This window comes from Heterodontus francisci, chromosome 11 (assembly GCF_036365525.1).
Source record: "Heterodontus francisci isolate sHetFra1 chromosome 11, sHetFra1.hap1, whole genome shotgun sequence".
Classification (NCBI taxonomy): domain Eukaryota; kingdom Metazoa; phylum Chordata; class Chondrichthyes; order Heterodontiformes; family Heterodontidae; genus Heterodontus; species Heterodontus francisci.
In genome coordinates, this window is record NC_090381.1 from 31917154 (window position 1) to 31935599 (window position 18446).

The window sequence follows — 18446 nt, forward strand, 5'->3', positions numbered from 1 at the left end:
GATAGTAGAATGAAGGGTAGGTAGTTAGCTTGATCTTAGAGTCGATTAATAGGTTCAGCACAACATCGTGGGCCGAAGGGCCTGTACTGTGCTGTACTGTTCTATGTTCTATATTCTGTGTTCTATAAATAAATAAAACAAAAACTCAAATTAAAATGCCATTCTTGGCGTCGACAAAGCAGTCCAGTCACTGCGGTGCCCACCGGTCGCAGAAGGCCTCAAGCGTACCGGCAGACACCACATGCTCCTTCTCCAGGGACACCTGGACACGAACGTAACCGCGGAAGAGGGGCAGGCAATCGGGAAGGACTGACACCCCGACGGCCTGCAGCCTGGACCTGTGAATTGCCACCTTGGCAGGGCCAAGAGCAGACCGATGAGGAGATCCTCCTCCAGGCCCACGCCCCTCCGCACCGGGTGCCCAAAGATCAGGAGCGTGGGACTGAAGTGCAGCCAGAACTTGAGGAGCAGCCCCTTCAAATACTCAAACAGGGGCTGCAACCTCGCACACTCCGTATATATGTGAAACACGGACTCGTCCAGGCCGCAGAACGTACAGGCGGCCTGGGAGTCCGTGAACCTACTTAAAAGTCTATTGCACGGGACTGCCCTGTGCAACACCCTCCACCCCAGGTCCCCGATGTAAAGGGGAAAAACTCCATCGGGGTTTCCCCTCGCCGCCAGATGGCAACGCGGACCACCAGGGCATGTCCGGCCGGCTGACGAGGGCGAGGAAGTGGAGAGTGTGCAGGAGCAGCCCGTACAGGAAACCCCTCCGCGCCGATTGGAATGGCACGGAGGGCATTTCCGGGAGGCGGCTCGGGTTGTGTGGGACCGGCTCTCGAGGAGTGTTTCGGGGCCTGGATCCGATGAGCAGTTCCGGCCGAACGGGGATCAGCTCGGCTGGGAGCGCTCAGCACTCCCGAGCCCCCTCGCCTACAGTACTGCAGCACAAGGCCCCCTCCCCAAGAGTACTAGAACACAAGCCCCCTCCCCAAGAGTAATAGAGCACAAGCCCCTCCCCAACAGTACTAGAACACAATGCACCTCGCCAACAGTACTAGAACACCAGCCCTCCTCCCCAACAGTACTAGAACACAAGCCCCCTCCCCAAGAGTAATAGAGCACAAGCCCCTCCCCAACAGTATTAGAACACCAGCCCTCCTCCCCAGCAGTACTAGAACACAAGCCCCCTCCCCAAGAGTAATAGAGCAGAAGCCCCTCCCCAACAGTACTAGAAAACAAGGCCACCTCCCCAATAGTACTAGAACACAAGCCCCTCCCCAACAGTAGTAGAACACAAGGCCACCTCCCCAAAAGTACTGGAACACAAGCCCCTCCCCAACAGTAGTAGAACACAAGGCTCCTCCCCAACAGTACTAAAACACAAGGCCCTCTCCAAAAGTACTGGAACACAAGCCCCTCCCCAACAGTAGTAGAACATAAGGCTCCTCCCCAACAGTACTAGACCACAAGGCCTCCTCCCCAACAGTACTAGAACACAAGCCCCTCCCCAACAGTACTAGAACACAAGCCCCTCCCCAACAGTACTAGAACAGAAGGCCTCCTCCCCAACAGTACTAGAACACAAGCCCCTCCCCAACAGTACTAGAACACAAGGCCCCTTCCCCAACAGTACTAGAACACAAGCCTCTCCCCAACAGTACTAGAACACAAGGCCTCCTCCCCAACAGTACTAGAACACAAGCCCCTCCCCAACAGTACTAGAACACAAGCCCCTCCCCAACAGTACTAGAACACAAGGCCCCCTCCCCAACAGTACTAGAACACAAGCCCCTCCCCAACAGTACTAGAACACAAGGCCTCCTCCCCAACAGTACTAGAACACAAGCCCCTCCCCAACAGTACTAGAACACAAGCCCCTCCCCAACAGTACTAGAACACAAGGCTCCTTCCCAACAGTACTAGAACACAAGGCCACCTCCCCAACAGTACTAAAACACAAGGCCCTCTCCATAAGTACAGGAACACAAGCCCCTCCCCAACAGTAGGAGAACACAAGGCTCCTCCCCAACAGTACTAGAAAACAAGGCCACCTCCCCAATAGTACTAGAACACAAGCCCCTCCCCAACAGTAGTAGAACACAAGGCCTCCTCCCCAACAGTACTAGAACACAAGCCCCTCCCCAACAGTACTAGAACACAAGCTCCTCCCCAACAGTACTAGAACACAAGCCCCTCCCCAACAGTACTAGAACACAAGGCCTCCTCCCCAACAGTACTAGAACACAAGCCCCTCCCCAACAGTACTAAAACACAAGGCCCTCTCCAAAAGTACTAGAACACAAGGCTCCTCCCCAACAGTACTAGAACACAAAGCCTCCACCCCAACAGTACTAGAACATAAGCCCCTCCCCAACAGTACTAGAACACAAGGCCTCCTCCCCAACAGTACTAGAACACAAGCCCCTCCCCAACAGTACTAGAACACAAGGCCCCTCCCCAACAGTACTAGAACACAAGCCCCTCCCCCACAGTACTAGAACACAAGCCCCATTTCCAACAGTACCAGAACACAATCCCCCTCCCCAAAGTACTAGAACACAAGCCCCTCCCCAACAGTACTAGAACACAAGGCTCCACGCCAACAGTACTAGAACACAAACCCCATTTCCAACAGTACCAGAACACAATCCCCCTCCCCAACAGTACTAGAACACAATCCCCCTCCCCAACAGTACTAGAACACAATCCCCCTCCCCAACAGTACTAGAACACAAGCCCTCTCCCCAACACTATTAAAACACAAGCCCCTCCACAACAGTACTATGTCTGGGCCCCTTTCCCAACTCTACCAGAACACGAGCCCCACCGATGGAATACTCTCCAATTGCCTGGATGGGTGCAGCTCCAACAACACTCAAGAAACTTGACACCAACCAGGACAAAGCAGCCCGCTTGATTGGCACCCCATCCACAAAAATTCACTCCCTTCACCACCGACGCACAGTGGCAGCAGTGTGTACCATCTACAAGATGCACTGCAGCAACTCACCAAGGCTCCTTCGACAGCACCTTCCAAGCCTGCGACCTCTACCACACAGAAGGACAAGGACAGCAGATGCATGTGAACACAACCACCTGCAAGTTCCCCTCCAAGTCACACACCATCCTGCCTTGGAACTATATCGCCGTTCCTTCACTGTCGCTGGGTCAAAATCCTGGAACTCCCTTCCTAACAGCATTGTTGGTGTAAATACACCACATGGACTGCAGCAGTTCATGAAGGCAGCTCACCACCACCTTCTCAAAGGCGATTATTAGATGGGCAATAAATGCTGGCCTGGCCAGCGACACCCACATCCCATGAACGAATAAAAAAAACTACTAGAACATGAACCCTGCTATCTGCAGTATGGGATCATAAGGTCCCTCTCCCACATTACTGGATAATTGGGGCCTGGCCATTGTAGCTGTGAAAAACACTTCCCTAAGTTTTCGCGTGCACCCAGCAGGAAATGTGGTTCATTTGCTGATTGCTGTAGGTTTCTAATACAAGATCCTTTTTAAATACTTGCGATCCCATGTGAAATAGGAGTCAGGATTTGAGGCAAAGAACCAAGACCTGGATTCCCTTTTTTTTCAGGGAGTCTGGTGAAAGCTACTTTGAAAAGTTCTCTGTTGACTAGAGCAGTTTTCCTTTACTCTGCCCTGCTCCAGGTATATGCCGTGGGGGGCTATGATGGTCAGAACCGACTAAGCAGTGTAGAGTGTTACGACTCTTTCTCTAACCGCTGGGTCGAGGTTGCGCCACTCAAGGAAGCGGTCAGCTCCCCGGCTGTCGTCAGCTGTGTCAGCAAGCTTTTTGTGATTGGAGGAGGGCCTGATGACAACACGTGCTCTGATAAGGTATGCATCAAATAGGGAGAGACTCACGGTTTAAAGAGTCATGCATGTCCGTGTATGAGCATGTGCATCTCATGGACTGGGTGTTCGATGTATCAATGTTTTATTTGTAATTTTAAAAATTTCATGCCCAAGTCTAGACTCACAAACACGCTCATCCTCACAAACACACTCACATGAATACACAGTTATACATATGCAATCGCACATACACACAAATACTTACGCACACATTCAGACATGCATAGATGTACGGTCTCACACAAATACTCACACTCATACATTGATGCTTACCCACATATTCACAGGCATGTGCATGCACGTTCATACACAGTCTCACACCCAAACCCATGCACAATGTTTACCAGGAGAGACAGTGATCAGGGATTGGCAATTCTGCCTGACTTTTAACAACACCAGAATTAGGAGCAGGAGTCAACCACACGTCCCCTTGAGCCTGCTCTACCATTCAACACAATCATGGCTGATCTTCTGTCTCAACTCCACTTCCAGTCTCCAAGGATAATGAAGCAAATTGTAATGTGCTTACTGCTATGATCAGCTGAGATCTGTAGACTCATTAAAGACCAGGATGAAACCAGTGACCTTGTGCTCTTTTTAGCTCACTCCTGTAATAGATTCTATTATCAACTCTCTATTATTCCTGTCATTTGAATGTGCGGACTAGTGCTGTTTTTTCCTCCATTATCCCTTCAGTAATTTCTCACAGTCACTGGAGCTGACTTTCCAAGTTTGCACTGTTGCCTGTGAGCCTGAGCTGCTTGCTGTACTGATCAGGAAATCGCAGGACACCAACTTTGAGCTTAAAATCCATTCATGAAAAGAAAATCATGAGTACTGGTAATTACCAGCAGTTAAAGAACTACAAAGGAATTCTATGATGTTAGTACTGGGGTTATGATAGCATAATGTATATGTTACTGAACCTGTAATCCAGAGGCCTGAACTAATGATTCAGAGACATATTCAAATTCCATTATGGCAGCTGGGAAATTTAAATTCTGTTAATTAAATAAATCTGACATAAAAGTTATCAATTAAACTACCAGATTGTCATAAAAATCCCTCTACTTCACTAATGTCCTTTAGGGAAGGAAACATGGTGTGGCCTATGTGTGACTCCAGACCCACAGCAATGTGATTGACTCTTAATTGCTCTCTGAAGTGGCCTAGCAAGCCACTCAGTTGCATTCAAGAAGTCCGCTCACCACCAGCTTCTCAAGGGCAATTAGGGATGGGCAATAAATATTGGCCTTGCCAGTGATGGTACTGAATTGAAAGGCCAAGAGCACCCCAGGTTTCATCCCCACTTTCTATTGTTAGCCAGTCTGAGCATGGGCGGCTACAGTGGGGACACTACAATTGGCCTCAATGCCCTTAGTCTATTAGTAGAGAATCAGCCAGTATTCCTATTCCTGATCACTATCCAGTGTGTCATGCTGCAAAGTGCACCAATTGCAAAATGAAGTGTTGCAGTATGCATTCATAATTTGCTGCTATACCTATGTAAATATTAATGGGTGATATTTAATGGAAGTGGCAGGGGTCTCACCCGCTGGTTGAAGAGCCAGCGAGAGCCCCACGTCACCTCTTTTCAGGAAGGTCCGCTGCATTATGTGCCAAACAGGCACTTAACTGGCCAACAGTGGACATTCTTCGAGATTAAGGACCCTGGGGATGGAAGTCCTGTCCGCTGAGAACTGCCAGCCAATCAGAGGCCGGCAGCTCGTTTCCTCAGCAGTTCCACTGCGGAGGCGGTGGCTGCTGCTAGTAATGCAGCTATCTGAGACCCAGGATCATTGGTGGACCCAGGATATAGGTGAACAATGGCAGGAGGAGTTTTGCGGGGTGAGGGCTGCAGGGAAAGGGGTGAAGGGGGGGGGGGTGGCTGCCAGTGGGGCCCCCCCTTCCCTATGCTGCGCCCCTCGAACAGGCACTAAGTGCCTTTGAACGAGGGACCTCCCCCCGAGAGCTGCAAGCAACCCGCACAGGTTTAATCGTCATGCTCCCTGCATAGTGACAGGCCCAACCGCCGCTGAGCTAATACCAGCTGTGGCAGGAAGAGGCCCTTAATTGGGCATTAATTGTCCACTTAAGGGCCTCAATTGGCAGGGTGGAAAGGACATCCATGGGCTTTCTCACCACAGACTTAATTGGGGTGGAGGTGGGAAGGTGGCTGGGTCCCCTGATTAGTTGGACTATGCTGAGGATAAACGTTTGGACCCGAATGCAATTGGTTTGCCATCCTGTAGAATGTATGCTCCTCGCCCTTTCTGTGAGGTATCAACTTCCAGGTTTGTATTCTTCCTCGGATCATAGTACTAAGGGTACAGGTTTCTGCTGACAATGCTTGTTTGAGAGACTCAAACATATATTGATGGTCCTCCTGCCATACATATGGTATGTGTTTCTTTAAGAGCTCTCCCAGCGATGATGCTTTGTCAGAAAAATTAGGAATGTATGGTGCCAAGAAGCTGAAAAATCCAAGGCATCTCTGTAGATTTTCCTTGTCTTGTGGGGTTGGCATATGGCTTACATCTTCGACTTTGCCTGGGTCAGGACAGATTCCGCAAGCGGAATAGATGGAGTCAAAGAAATTGATCTGGCTTTCATTCACCTGGCATTTCTTGCTGTTAAAAACGAGCCCTTTGCGACGAGCTACTGCCATCAGTGAATGGAGATTTTGATCATGTTCTTCTTTGGTTTTGCCAATTACTACAATGTCATCGATAATGCATATGCAGCCAGGCACGTTTTCTATAATTCTGTCCATATGCTGCTGAAATAGATCTTGACTGACAGATAAGCTGAAGGGAAGTCTCTGGAAGCAATATCTTCCAAATGGTGTCCTGAAGATGGTGACATCTTGAGATTCCTTAGTTAGGTGTACTGACCAATATCCATGTTTAGCATCCAACTTGGAGAAGAATTTGGCTCCTGTGAACTTGAGATTCAATTCCGCTAGTGTTGGAATCTTGTGGGAGCATCTCTTTAGGGACAGGTTCAGATGCCTCGAATCTAGACATACCCTGATTGCTCCATCCTTCTTCAGTACACAGCTAATTGAGCTGCACCAGTCTGTGTGATGATGCACGCGATGGATGATGCCATTGCGTTCCATGTCATCTAACTCACGCTTAAGCCTTTCTTGTATGTACACGCTGCACTTTCTGGGAGGGTCGATTGATGGATTTGCATCCTCTCTGAGGTGCAGTACGGGATCGCCGTTGAAATTTCCTATGGCGTCGGACATGTTCTGGTACATTTGTTGTAGGTCGTGGACTGACTCAATGCGGTTACCCTTGGTCTCTTCTGCTGTAACGGGTACCTTGGTGACCTCATGGATGGTCACAATGTTGAGGTCCTTACATGCCGGTAGTCCTGCCACTGCTGGTCTGCTCATGTCTACTAGGTAGAATATTTATGGTTTCCATGCTGACTTGCCATAGCTGCATTGTATTGTTAGTGTGCCACTGAAGGGAATGGGTGACCCGTTGGATGCAGAGAGCTTGGCAGTTGTCAGTTGTATCATTGATTTCCAATGACTCCGGTACATATCCTTCAGGATTCGGACTGGTAGGATATTTGTACTCGCGCCGATGTCAATCTTGACCCTGAGTGCATGTTTGCCAACTTTCTTTGGGCACATGATGTTAATAGTGGCGAAAGCTTCCAGTTGTTTGACCTCGTCAACAATTTGGAATGCTTGCTCATCTTCTGACTGAGAACTACTTGTGTCTGAGTCTTGTCTCAGGTTTGTTTCACTGTGGACTTTGTGTATCGGCTTGCGTTTACGCAGGTCTCTGGTGCTTTCCTTGCTGCTGTTGCCCTGTGCTGCACTGGTCTTCTGTTTGCTTGTGTCCTATTGTGACTTCCGGCTGCGTCTTTGGAGACAGAATTCCTGCATAGGCGGGCCTTTTGCACTGCACGACTTGCACAGGTCTTGAAATCCAGAACAACTAAGCTGTGAGTGGGACAAACCACACTTACCACACGGCTTGCTTGCTCTTTTCGACCTGATTGTCGCGCTGATACTGTTCGCTGCACCTGTAGCAGCTACAATGGCTTCATATTTCCTTCCATCTTCCAGCAGTCCATCAATGCTGTGACCTTTCTTTTTCTCCAAGAGGTCTTTCTAGAATGCTTCAATGGGTGTTGATACAATCACCAGCTCTATTATTTGGTCTGACAGCTCAGCTTCTGAAAAATCGCATTTGTTGCCCTTGCTACGACATCTGATGGACTGGTCTATTGATTCCTGTGGCTGTTGTCTGTACGACATCAATTCCAGGCAATGAATTCTAAAATTCACTCATAATCGGAGTTGATCTTCCAACACTTTCCATTTCTTTGTACGATGTTTCTGGTCCTCGTCAGATAAGCCTGAGGTATTAATTCTGTGTAATCATTATTTTTACAGTCTGTTTTTCTGGTTCTGTAATTACTTGGTCTGTAAGGTATAATTGTATTCTCTGTTTGAAAAGTTTGAGCTCGGATAGGATATCCATGGCCTTCCAGTTCATGCTGGGAAATTTTGTATCCATTCTTCTGCTGTTATTTTGCTTTAAAACTTGCTTTAAGACTTGTTCTATGGCTCTGCACTGCATTCCCTTTAAAAAAAAACTTAGTTGCTTTGATTGACAGGAGCAGATGTTTAGCAGTGCTTGTCTGTTTACCGTGCTTCCAGTACTCCAGTCTGTCTGTTTACACAGTTGTGCAATAGGCATTTCTAGTGCTTTTTTCTCTCTGCTAGTTTGTTTATACAGCTGTTCAATAGGCAACTCTTCACACTTGAGTGGTTTTAACAGATTTTTTAAACTTTGACTGAGTGAAAACTCTTCGTGCTAGAGTGGTTTAATGGTTTATTTTTATAGCTTTAGCTGCGAGCTGCATGAATGGAGGATTCCTGTGCTTTTTGCTGTCGGACACCTCCTGTAATGGCACCGACTTCAATCAGCCTGGGAGGGATCGGATTTCTCTGTTTTTTTTCTACAAAGCCCTTGAGAAAAATCAACTATTAAAGCACTTTAAAGCTGTTTTTTTAAAAACTTGGATCTCTCGACTGTTAGAACAATGACTCACCAACCGCAGTGATTGATTTGCCGCCTGTCGTTCAGTGCTCTGTCTTCTGCAGCTTGAGGCAAGTTTTTTCTTCTTTCCCTGTTTGGGCGAGTGTTTCTTTTTAACTTTCTCTCCTCTAGCTGTAGAAAAATAGTTTTTAAAGCTGTTTTACCCATGGTCTTCAATGTTGGATTCTGTCTTCTCACCACAGCTGCCACCATGTAATAAGTTCTTTTATGTTGTCTGATACAACATAAATGAGATGCGTGGAGTCCAGTTAGGTGAAGATCTCAAAACAGGTTTATTAACAGCTAGCAAATATATACAGTGCAGAGCAAACTATTTACAGAACCTTACTCAAGGTGTTACAGTTACAGACTGACTCTGATCTCTGAGTTACATGACTACATCCCGGTACTTAGCTCATTAGCATACTAAGATCTTAAAGGGATATCACTCTTAAAGGCAATCATATAATACCTGCCTCCAAACTCACCATGGGGAGAGCATAAAATCCTGGCTAATGTGTTTGTTACAATGTCTGTGTATGTTTTCACATGTTTGTTACCCTTTGCCTACATGCACTTACACATTTGTTACAATGCCTGTGTATATTCATGTTTGTTACATGCCCATGTGTTTATTACAATAGCTCGAAATGTATTTGCAAGTTTGTTGTGTTATCCAAACATGTACCTGCGTTTTATTGACTTCCCTGTTGGTCTCTTGACAGGTTCAGTGTTATGATCCATCCACTAATGTTTGGCTGCTGCGAGCGCCCATTCCTGTTGCTAAACGATGCATCACTGCAGTGTCCCTGAACAACCTTATGTATGTGGCCGGTGGTCTGACCAAGTCCATCTTCTGCTATGATCCAGTGGAGGACTATTGGATGCACGTGGTGAATACTTTTAGCAGACAGGTAACAATGTCAACCCCTCCTCAGCACCTGCAGTGTGAAAGTTACACCATGTTACCGGATCTCACTGTTCCTAAAATTATCAGAAATAGAAAAGTACAGCTGCTCTGTACAGGGTGGAATGGTCTCAGTTCTATCTTCCTTCCGTGATGAATTAGCTGGTTGAAGGGTGATAGAATTGGGTTTGATGGATGGCTTTTTCTGCTTCTGGGAATCCTGGGAGCGAAAAATAGGAAAATTGGGACCTCCTGCCTGTGATTTTCCAACTATTTCTTTCAACACGAAGAATATCTATTGCTGGGGGTTGCAGAGTTTCCCAATATTTGCACCCATTGCGTGCCAAGATCGCCGAAGCAGGAAATTTCAGCCCAAATTCCTGAGTTAGGGAGCAGAAAATCAGCCACGGCGCCATTGATCATGAACCAGGGATCCATGCTGGAGGATGCGAATGTGCAATGAGGGTAAGATCAGGCTAGACCTCAGTCAATCAGTCTGTAACCATTGACTGTCTATCTGTTATATTTGTGTGAGGGACAGTGCATAAGACAGAGGAATGGACAGACAAACAGATGGTCAGAGGTCAGATAGAGAGAGAGAGAGAGAGACAGTGAGGAATGCCTTCAGTAGCAACTAGAACCAGCTTGAAGAGCTGCAGTGAATTGTTAATGCCTCTCTCATCCTGTTCTATATTTTTCCTTCTATTCAATTTTCTTTGAATATATTTGTTTTGATTGTTTTACTGAGCCCAGTGTGGGACTAAGTTGCTGCAGTTGAACATCTCTGTATCTCTACTGATTTTAATCCAGCTCCCTCACACTGTCATTCAGTAACCCCTCCCCAGCGCCCTGTGTTACTGACTGTTTCTACTGATACTGTCTGGCTCAGGAACTCCAATTCCCAGTTGGGGGTTAGTTACTGCAATAATGTGAATCAAGAATTAATCTTACAGAAAGATAGGATGATAAGAAATGCTGTTAAAATCAGACTGTGACTGTTATCCTGTTGACTCCTTCACTGTTCCCCAGTAACAGATAGTGCAGAAACCAAAAGGTCCTGGTCTGTTATATGCCTGATCCTGATGCAAGTTCTTTTTTCTGTGTCACGCAGGAGAGTTGCGGCATGTCTGTGTGTAACGGAAAGATCTACATTCTAGGTGGAAGAAAGGAAACTGGAGAGGCCACTGACACTATCACGTGCTATGACCCAGCCACCGGAATCATCACAGCAATGGCCGCCATGCCCAGACCCATCTCCTACCACGGCTGTGTGACAATCCACAGATACAATGAGAAATACAGGCCCTGAGCCAGGGATCTCCAGCACCCACCCAATGCTAAGTGGCAAAGAGACACAACCACACTATAACTTCCTGTGGAGTCACAGAGTTGACTTCTGCAGGTTCTATATTAGACAATCGTTTTATTGTAGCATACTCTTCAAAACATCGAGCCTTGTTTTTTAAACTTTTATTACGATAGAATAATAGATCAACAATCTCTTCCTGTGTAACGTTGAGGTCCCAGTGATAAGCATACCAAAGCTGTGGCATTACAGGCAATGTTATGCCATTTGCAAATATTCCTGCATCCCTCAGATAACCATGGCTAGGTACTGGACTGCCGGTGGTGTGTTTAGTGCTACAACGTAATACCTTAGGATCCAATATCATCTATCCTCCAGAAGGTTAAAGTTTTAAATTATGCAAAAAAAACTTCACTTTCTGGGTTAGCTAGAGGTTCATGAAACAAAGTTCAGAAGTGGGAAATCCAAGTGGAAACCTTCTGTTTGATTTGGTCAGAGGGACCTTGGAATCATAGAGGCCGAGGCCCTGTCCAAGTGCGGGATTGAGGCCTTCATATCAAAGTGTCTATGTCACTTTGATGCTAATCAATGGCTGCTATGTGGCCTCACTCTAGTAAAGTAGAACTGTGTCATGGAATTTGTGAAAGGGCCCCTAGATAATGTTCTCCTCATTCATCACTTAGTCTTTATTGAGCCCTTTGAGGAGCAAACACTTTAACTCCATGACTCAGTAGAATTCAATGATATAGACTGCATGAGACCTCAGTACTGGTTGCCTTGAGTCACAATGAGCATCAGGGCCAGAGGCCAGGTGAGATGTGATCCCATGTATTGAGACCAGAAAGCAATCCTACCAGTTCGTAACTCTTGTGTTTTTCATGTTCTCGAGCGCACTACAACAGTCTTTGCTTTGTTAAGAATGAGTTTTCCAATTTCTGGTATGTGTCTCTGACCACAGATGCACCACACCAAATGCATCAGGGATTGCTGCAATTTCGTTCTGGAATATATCAGCCTCTGACAGGAGTGGCAGTGGGTGGGTTTGTCATTCATCCGTGTAAGGGGGCTGCCTGCTGTCACTTCGAACAGCTTGTATTATTACGCAGGGCCTGTGCCTTCTGGGTTTCATTGTCTTAATATTGGTGCTAATAGAATTTGTGCAGGCAGTTTGGATACATGCACTGTTCAGTCAATCACACCTGTGTAGTCAACGAGTTGACTTTCCAGCCAGAGACTATGAGAGTGGATTTAAAGTTATTGGACTGGTCAGATCACAGTGTAATGAGTGCTGCCGCAGTGTTGATATTCACAACGAATGTCCCATGGGCTGTATCTCAGCTGCTTCACTTTGACCCCACCACCCACCGTTACACTTGTGGAAATTGAATTGGGAGGTCAAACTGGACTTTTGGCTTCAGATAATAGATCCAACAGTGATTAAGTTCATTGAGGTACATGTATATGGGTTATTTCCTGTACAATGTGGAGTCCGAGTTGGTTATATACTGTGTATATATACCCCACTGAGTGGGTTATAGCCCAGTAATATATATACAGTGTGTGGTTTATATATACCATGTATATGTACCCTTGCTAGATACTGTGTGAATTATTCCCCAGTAATGTGTATAGTATGTAACAGGACATACTAATGGGATGAGAGATAAAAGCTTTCGAAATTATAAAGGAAATGGGACAGGTGCAGAGCTGACAGTCAACTCTTGAATTTCAGATTCTGCACTTAGACCCTGTGTCACTGCATGAGTGAGCTGTAATCCTCTGGAATATTAATGTAAGATGTGAATGTCTCTTGGAGAAGAACATTCCATTCTTGCATTTCCTAATTTCCTAAATTGTGTCCCTTTCACTTCTAAAGGTTTCACCCTTTGTCTCCTGAAAGCACTAACTCTGGGTGTGGGGGGGGGGTGTGGGGGGGGGTGGTCGTGGGTGGGTAACGCAGGTACCAGTAGCCCTGTGGCATCCCCCAATGGGCCATTCTTCATGTATCATCAACTAAGACAGTAAGTGTTGGCAGACCATGGATGGGTGTGTTATAGCCAGGCCTGGCTCACATCTACACATATTTGGGGTAGATCTTGACTTTGTGTGATTTTGTGAAACAGATGATAGTGAGTCACCAACCATTTTCTATGTCTCCATCGTTTTATCTTCATTGAAGTCAATGAAAACTAAAAGTAGTGAATAATGTAAACAGGCTGCTGATTCTCTCTCACTTGTTTTGCACTATTGTACAAAGTCACGATCTACCCCCAAAGACATTGCAGCACTTCAACATAGTAGAAGACATAATAGCAGGGTAATTTTGCAATAATGTTTAAATGTTGAGAGGTTTGAGGAAATTAAAGGATTAATGATGCTGTATGGATTACGTCACTTGGTGATCTAATATATGGTATCTCAATCAAACCTAACTCATTTCAATTTGTTCCAAATCATTCAATTTTTCATTCAATTTCCTGACCCTGGATGGGAGGTTTTTTGGGGGGAAAAAATTAAAATTACAATCAAGTTTGATAAAATTCAGCATCACCGTGAACTTTAGAATGATTGCAGGTCTGGAACTCAGATTGATAAAACCAGGACATTACGAGTTGAAAAGTGATTCAAGGGGTTTATGTGTTTAAAAGTTGGATGAAAATAGGTGGACTCCAAAGTGATCAGAGTGGGGTGGATGAGCGTTAGAATAGACATTGGCACCCCTGGTTTGTGCCCGGATTTATTTTTTTTAAAAAGCATCTTTATTTTTCAAGCTATTTCTTCTGTTAAATGAGATTAATTTAACATTGGGAAGCAAGGATGCGCCAAAAAGTTAGGAATTAGGAAAACATCAACAAATCTTGGATAATCCAGTCAGTCTGTCCTCCCAGCCAGCCCAGAAAGCTTACGTAGCTCCTGCACATTCTCTGCGACTGTGAAATGTTTAAAATGTCCCCTGCCGATCTAAAACATGTAAGGCAGAAAGCTTTACCCATGGCAGAAACCTTGCCGAGTTAATGTCTGTGTTTATCTGAGTGGATTACTTTGTGCCTGCAACCAGCAGGAAGTGCGTGTCCTGGCCTTCACTCCATGACCCAGCATCCTCCTGCCCTTTTCCCCAGCCCTCCAGTTCGGTCAAAGAAACACCGGGAATGCACTTTGTTGGGTTTGTTGGTGACTTCAGTTTTTTTTGCTCTTCATCTGAATAATTATTTGGTGCATTTATATGTAATAGTTTCAATTTTTTTTATCATGTCAAGTTCAAGGACTGTTTTGTTGCAAATAATATGTCCCGCTGTCTATTCCTATGTCCCTGTATTTCACTGTTATCAGTGAGCAGTGTTGGCTGAGAGTGTGGGGGTTGGAGAGCTGACACAGCCCACAGTTCTTAGTGAGGAGGTACAATTGACAGGGTTCTGAGAGCTGGCTTCAGTATAAGCATTACACTGATATGTAAAGGACAGAAGCTAGAGGATGAGAGGTCATGAGGGCCAATTGGAAATGCCATCCTTGAGAGACAGCAGCCACGGCAAGCAGCCTGTCTTGCCACCGTTACCTTTCTGTTCACCAAAGAAGTCATGTGAGGAACCAATTCCTGAATAGGAATAAAATGCCCATTTCATTAGTAGGAGGGTCCCTTGGTTCAGACAAGGAGCCAATCAGATGGGTCCCTCAGCCCAGATGATCAACCAATCAATGGGGTGGGTCCCTCAATACAGATGAGCAGCCAATCAGTGGGGTGCGTCCCTCAATGTCGATGAGGAGTTGGACAGAGCCTGGGACCCTGGATGCAGCAGGACAGCCAATTAGTGGCATGCATGGGGCTGTGACAGGATAGACAAATAGGTTATAGAGGGCTATATAGGATAAGAATATGGAGCTGAAAGCACTAGGCAATAGAGACAGAGAAAGAAATGCTGTAATGTTATTCACGTGCCAGGGATCTGCTTTGTTTCTGACCTCAAAGATAGATACTAGCTCATCCTAGGCCTCATGGATTTAATGAGGGGCTTTCACTGCTTCTCAAAATGCTGGGATGCTTCCATAAGACATTGATTTCTCTTGCTTACCAGTGAGAGAAAACTCTTGGAATTCCCATAGCCAGACAAGTGCTGAGGTGAATGAGAAAGAGAACAAGACAGAAAAAGGGAGATAGACAGAAAGAAAATGGACAAGAAAAGGGTGACATTAATGCCACTTAGTCAACATTGTAGCCCCTGTGACTGTCACAGTGAGATGCTTTTAATCATGTTTTTGTTCCTGGTGTAATCCAATGGCTCGGATATTTAGCTTGTTGAAAATCTTCCAGTGAGGTGGCTCTCAGTGTTCCTCACATCCACCAATGTCAGAGCAAAGGTCAAGGTGAGAGCGTGAACTCTGCTGCAGTTAAACTCTCCATGGAGCGGTGCGACAGAAAAGTATTACTAAGATCTCACCACAATTTCTTTGTCAGGCGATGAGATGTGGTGAAAGAGGTTTTACTCATGGACCCTGAGACAGCCAGAGTCTGACTAATGACTGCAGTCACCCAGCACTGTTGGGACCTGAACTGAGAACAGATGTACCAAGGCTAACAGGGATACCAGCCCTTGTGTGAACAGCCATATTTATCACCAACTCAGGATTGCATGGGATTATTAATTATTTATAAGTTTTTGTTGTAAGCTATGCCTTTATAAACAGATCTATTTATTCTTTTGAGTATGTTCTTCAGCATTGTCGTGCAGAGTGTATGTTGCCACCTTTTTGAGGTTTGCTGTAAAGCAGTCGTACAGGAGGAGAGGATGTTGGGGTGGTGGGGAAACCCCCTTCTGCTCACCGTTGTCAGGATGTGAACAGTAATTGCTGTGTGCATTCTGCCTACTTGATGCATGATCTACAAGGTGAATCGACTATTGCAATGATTGACTGTCATTGACACATAGTGCAATTGTAGCCACCAGACCTGTGACCAGATTGTCTGGTACATTATTTGAAAACACAAAGTTAAAACAGTGTGTGTTGTAGACACAGCGGAACCAGCTGCTTTTAAAGCTGTGACCCCAATCAAAGAGGTTTAGAAACACTCTGGCTCCTTGTTTATTATAAAACCCAGACCCCTCGATTAGATTCCAGCCTGTAACCTACTCCCAGCTATCCATTTTTTAAAAATATAAAATACCCAAACCCCTTGGTTAGATTTCCACCTGTAACCACCTACCGCCTTAATAGTGGCTATGCTCTGCATGGAGCAGACACATCTGCACAGTGAGTGGAATCGTTCAGTGGGGACCAGACCTGCTTCGCGGAAGGGAAGCAGCAGTTTGTACGTCAGGAGCAGTGAGTGAATGATTTTCAGTCTGGATGAGAATTTTAATTAAGTAGCTGGCATACCTTTTTTGTAATTAAATAATTGTAAAGTGGTTGTGTTATTTTTGTAATATTTGGGTTGTCCTGGAGACAGAAGAATGCTTTACTTTTGTTATATGCTTACGTTGTATAGTGCGAGCTGGCTATAAACAAACTGTATTTGAATCCAGGGTGGTGTAGCATTTTTTAAACTTGGTCAGAACTATGAAATGTATAGAAAACTTGATTTAAATGATAACTTACCACTATATGAAATTCTTACAGTGTTCCTATGGTGGGTTGAGCTATCTAACTGTGTGGTTTCTGCTGTTCTTTCAGTTGTCTAAGCCCTAAGCTCCAGAATTTCATCTCTGTCTCTCCACCTCTCCATTTCTCTCTCCTCCTTTAAGACTCTACTTAAAATCTACCTCTTTGACCAAGCACTTGGTCACCTGCCCTAATGTCTCCTCCTTTGGCTTGGTGCCAATTCTTTGATTACACTCCTGTGAAGCGCCTTGGGACATTTTACTATGGATGCTACATAAATGCAAGTTGTTGTTGTCTTTGGGCATCACTGATGCCAGACAGCAGGTCTTGAGACAGTTAACAGACCCAACACGGGACTGGCCACTGGGGACAGTGCGCACTGTGGAAGTTCTTGTATGGAATGCAATGACGATAGTTGACTTAATCACATTTGATCTTCATTTTAAAATATTACTTTAAAACAAAATCTGCAGTTCACAATTATGAGGGGTTTTGATAGAGTGAATAAGAAGAAACTGCTTCCATTGGCAGGAGGGTCTGTAAGAAGAGAACACAGATTTAAGATAATTGGCAAAACAGCCAGAGTGCGGGGGCAGTTGAGCAGCTTTTTAATGCAGTGAGTGGTTTTTGTCTGGAATGAACTGCCTAAAAAGATAGTGAAAGCAGATTCAGTTGTAACTTCCCAAAGACAATTAGATATATACATTAAAAGGAAACATTTGCAGGGCTATGGGGACGGGACAGGACAGGGAAATGGGACTAATTGGATAGACACAATGCCCGATTGGCATCCTGCTGTGCTGTATTATTGTGTGAGTTGTAGTAAGTGAAACAAAGAGCTTCCTGATGAAGAGAAAATGATGGTGGTCAAGTCAGCCCAAGCAAACTCTTGAATGACTCCAGGCAGAACTGTGCCTGCCAAGCCCTGGCCAACTTGTCTAGGCTATCCTGTAGTGCGAGTGACCCAACTAGGCAGATGAGCGAAAGCAAATTACAAAGAGAGAGAGAAATCGGAAAAAGGATTATTACATTCAAATTGTTGACACATGAATTTCCTGATTTGAACCCCTTTCCTTCAGTGCCTGCCAGTCTTTCTCTCTCTTGTCCTGAAATTATTGCCACAAGCTGGATTTTTCAACCCACTCAAAATGTACTTATTGTGATTTTCTTTCCTTCTGAGTTGGTTGTTATGGGAGAGTCCTTCTCTGAACCCAGAAGAAGGTGTGTTTGGAGGGCTGCCCCGAATGTTTCATCAGTTCACCAAATGGCAGCTCTCACCAAGTATTGAGATGATAGTACCCGCTGTGATTCACAGCACAATTCTGTGTGTAATAACAGATTGTTACATATAAGTTACTTTTTATTGTGTGTTTGTGATGTAGGTTAGTGACTTTTAATAAAAAAACTCTGTTCTCATCAAGCTGTTTGTTGTACTTCCTACATTTGTGTGAATATGAGTACTGTATTGTATAATGTATGCATTTTGTCTGTTCACCTCTTTTTCTGTAGCTGTTGACTGAGACTGAGGTTTGGTTCAACAGATGCCCTCCAGTAGCTCAACCACAGACAGCATAAAGGGAGCCTTATGTTGTACCTAATCTGTGCTGTACCTGATCTGGGAGTGGTTTATGGGGCAGTGTGGTGAGACGTTTACTCTGCACCTAAGAAGAAAGAAAATGTACAA

The 18446-nt window shown here is 45.3% G+C and overlaps 1 protein-coding gene across 4 annotated transcripts in view; it reads left to right on the forward strand.

The window, feature by feature from the left end:
• Positions 1 to 18182, forward strand: part of klhl24a (kelch-like family member 24a) — a 50451-nt gene extending 32269 nt beyond the window's left edge. For 2 of the 4 annotated variants that reach the window (XM_068041932.1, XM_068041933.1), the window contains exons 5-7: positions 3682 to 3870; positions 9683 to 9871; positions 10976 to 18182. In XM_068041932.1, the coding sequence (XP_067898033.1) occupies positions 3682 to 3870; positions 9683 to 9871; positions 10976 to 11173 (576 nt within the window). In that variant the 3' untranslated portion in view covers positions 11174 to 18182. Of the gene's footprint in view, positions 1 to 3681; positions 3871 to 8762; positions 9029 to 9682; positions 9872 to 10975 lie in introns of those variants that run through there. The other 2 variants (XR_010975941.1, XM_068041934.1) reach the window with 2 other exon arrangements.
• Positions 18183 to 18446: the final 264 nt, after the last annotated feature.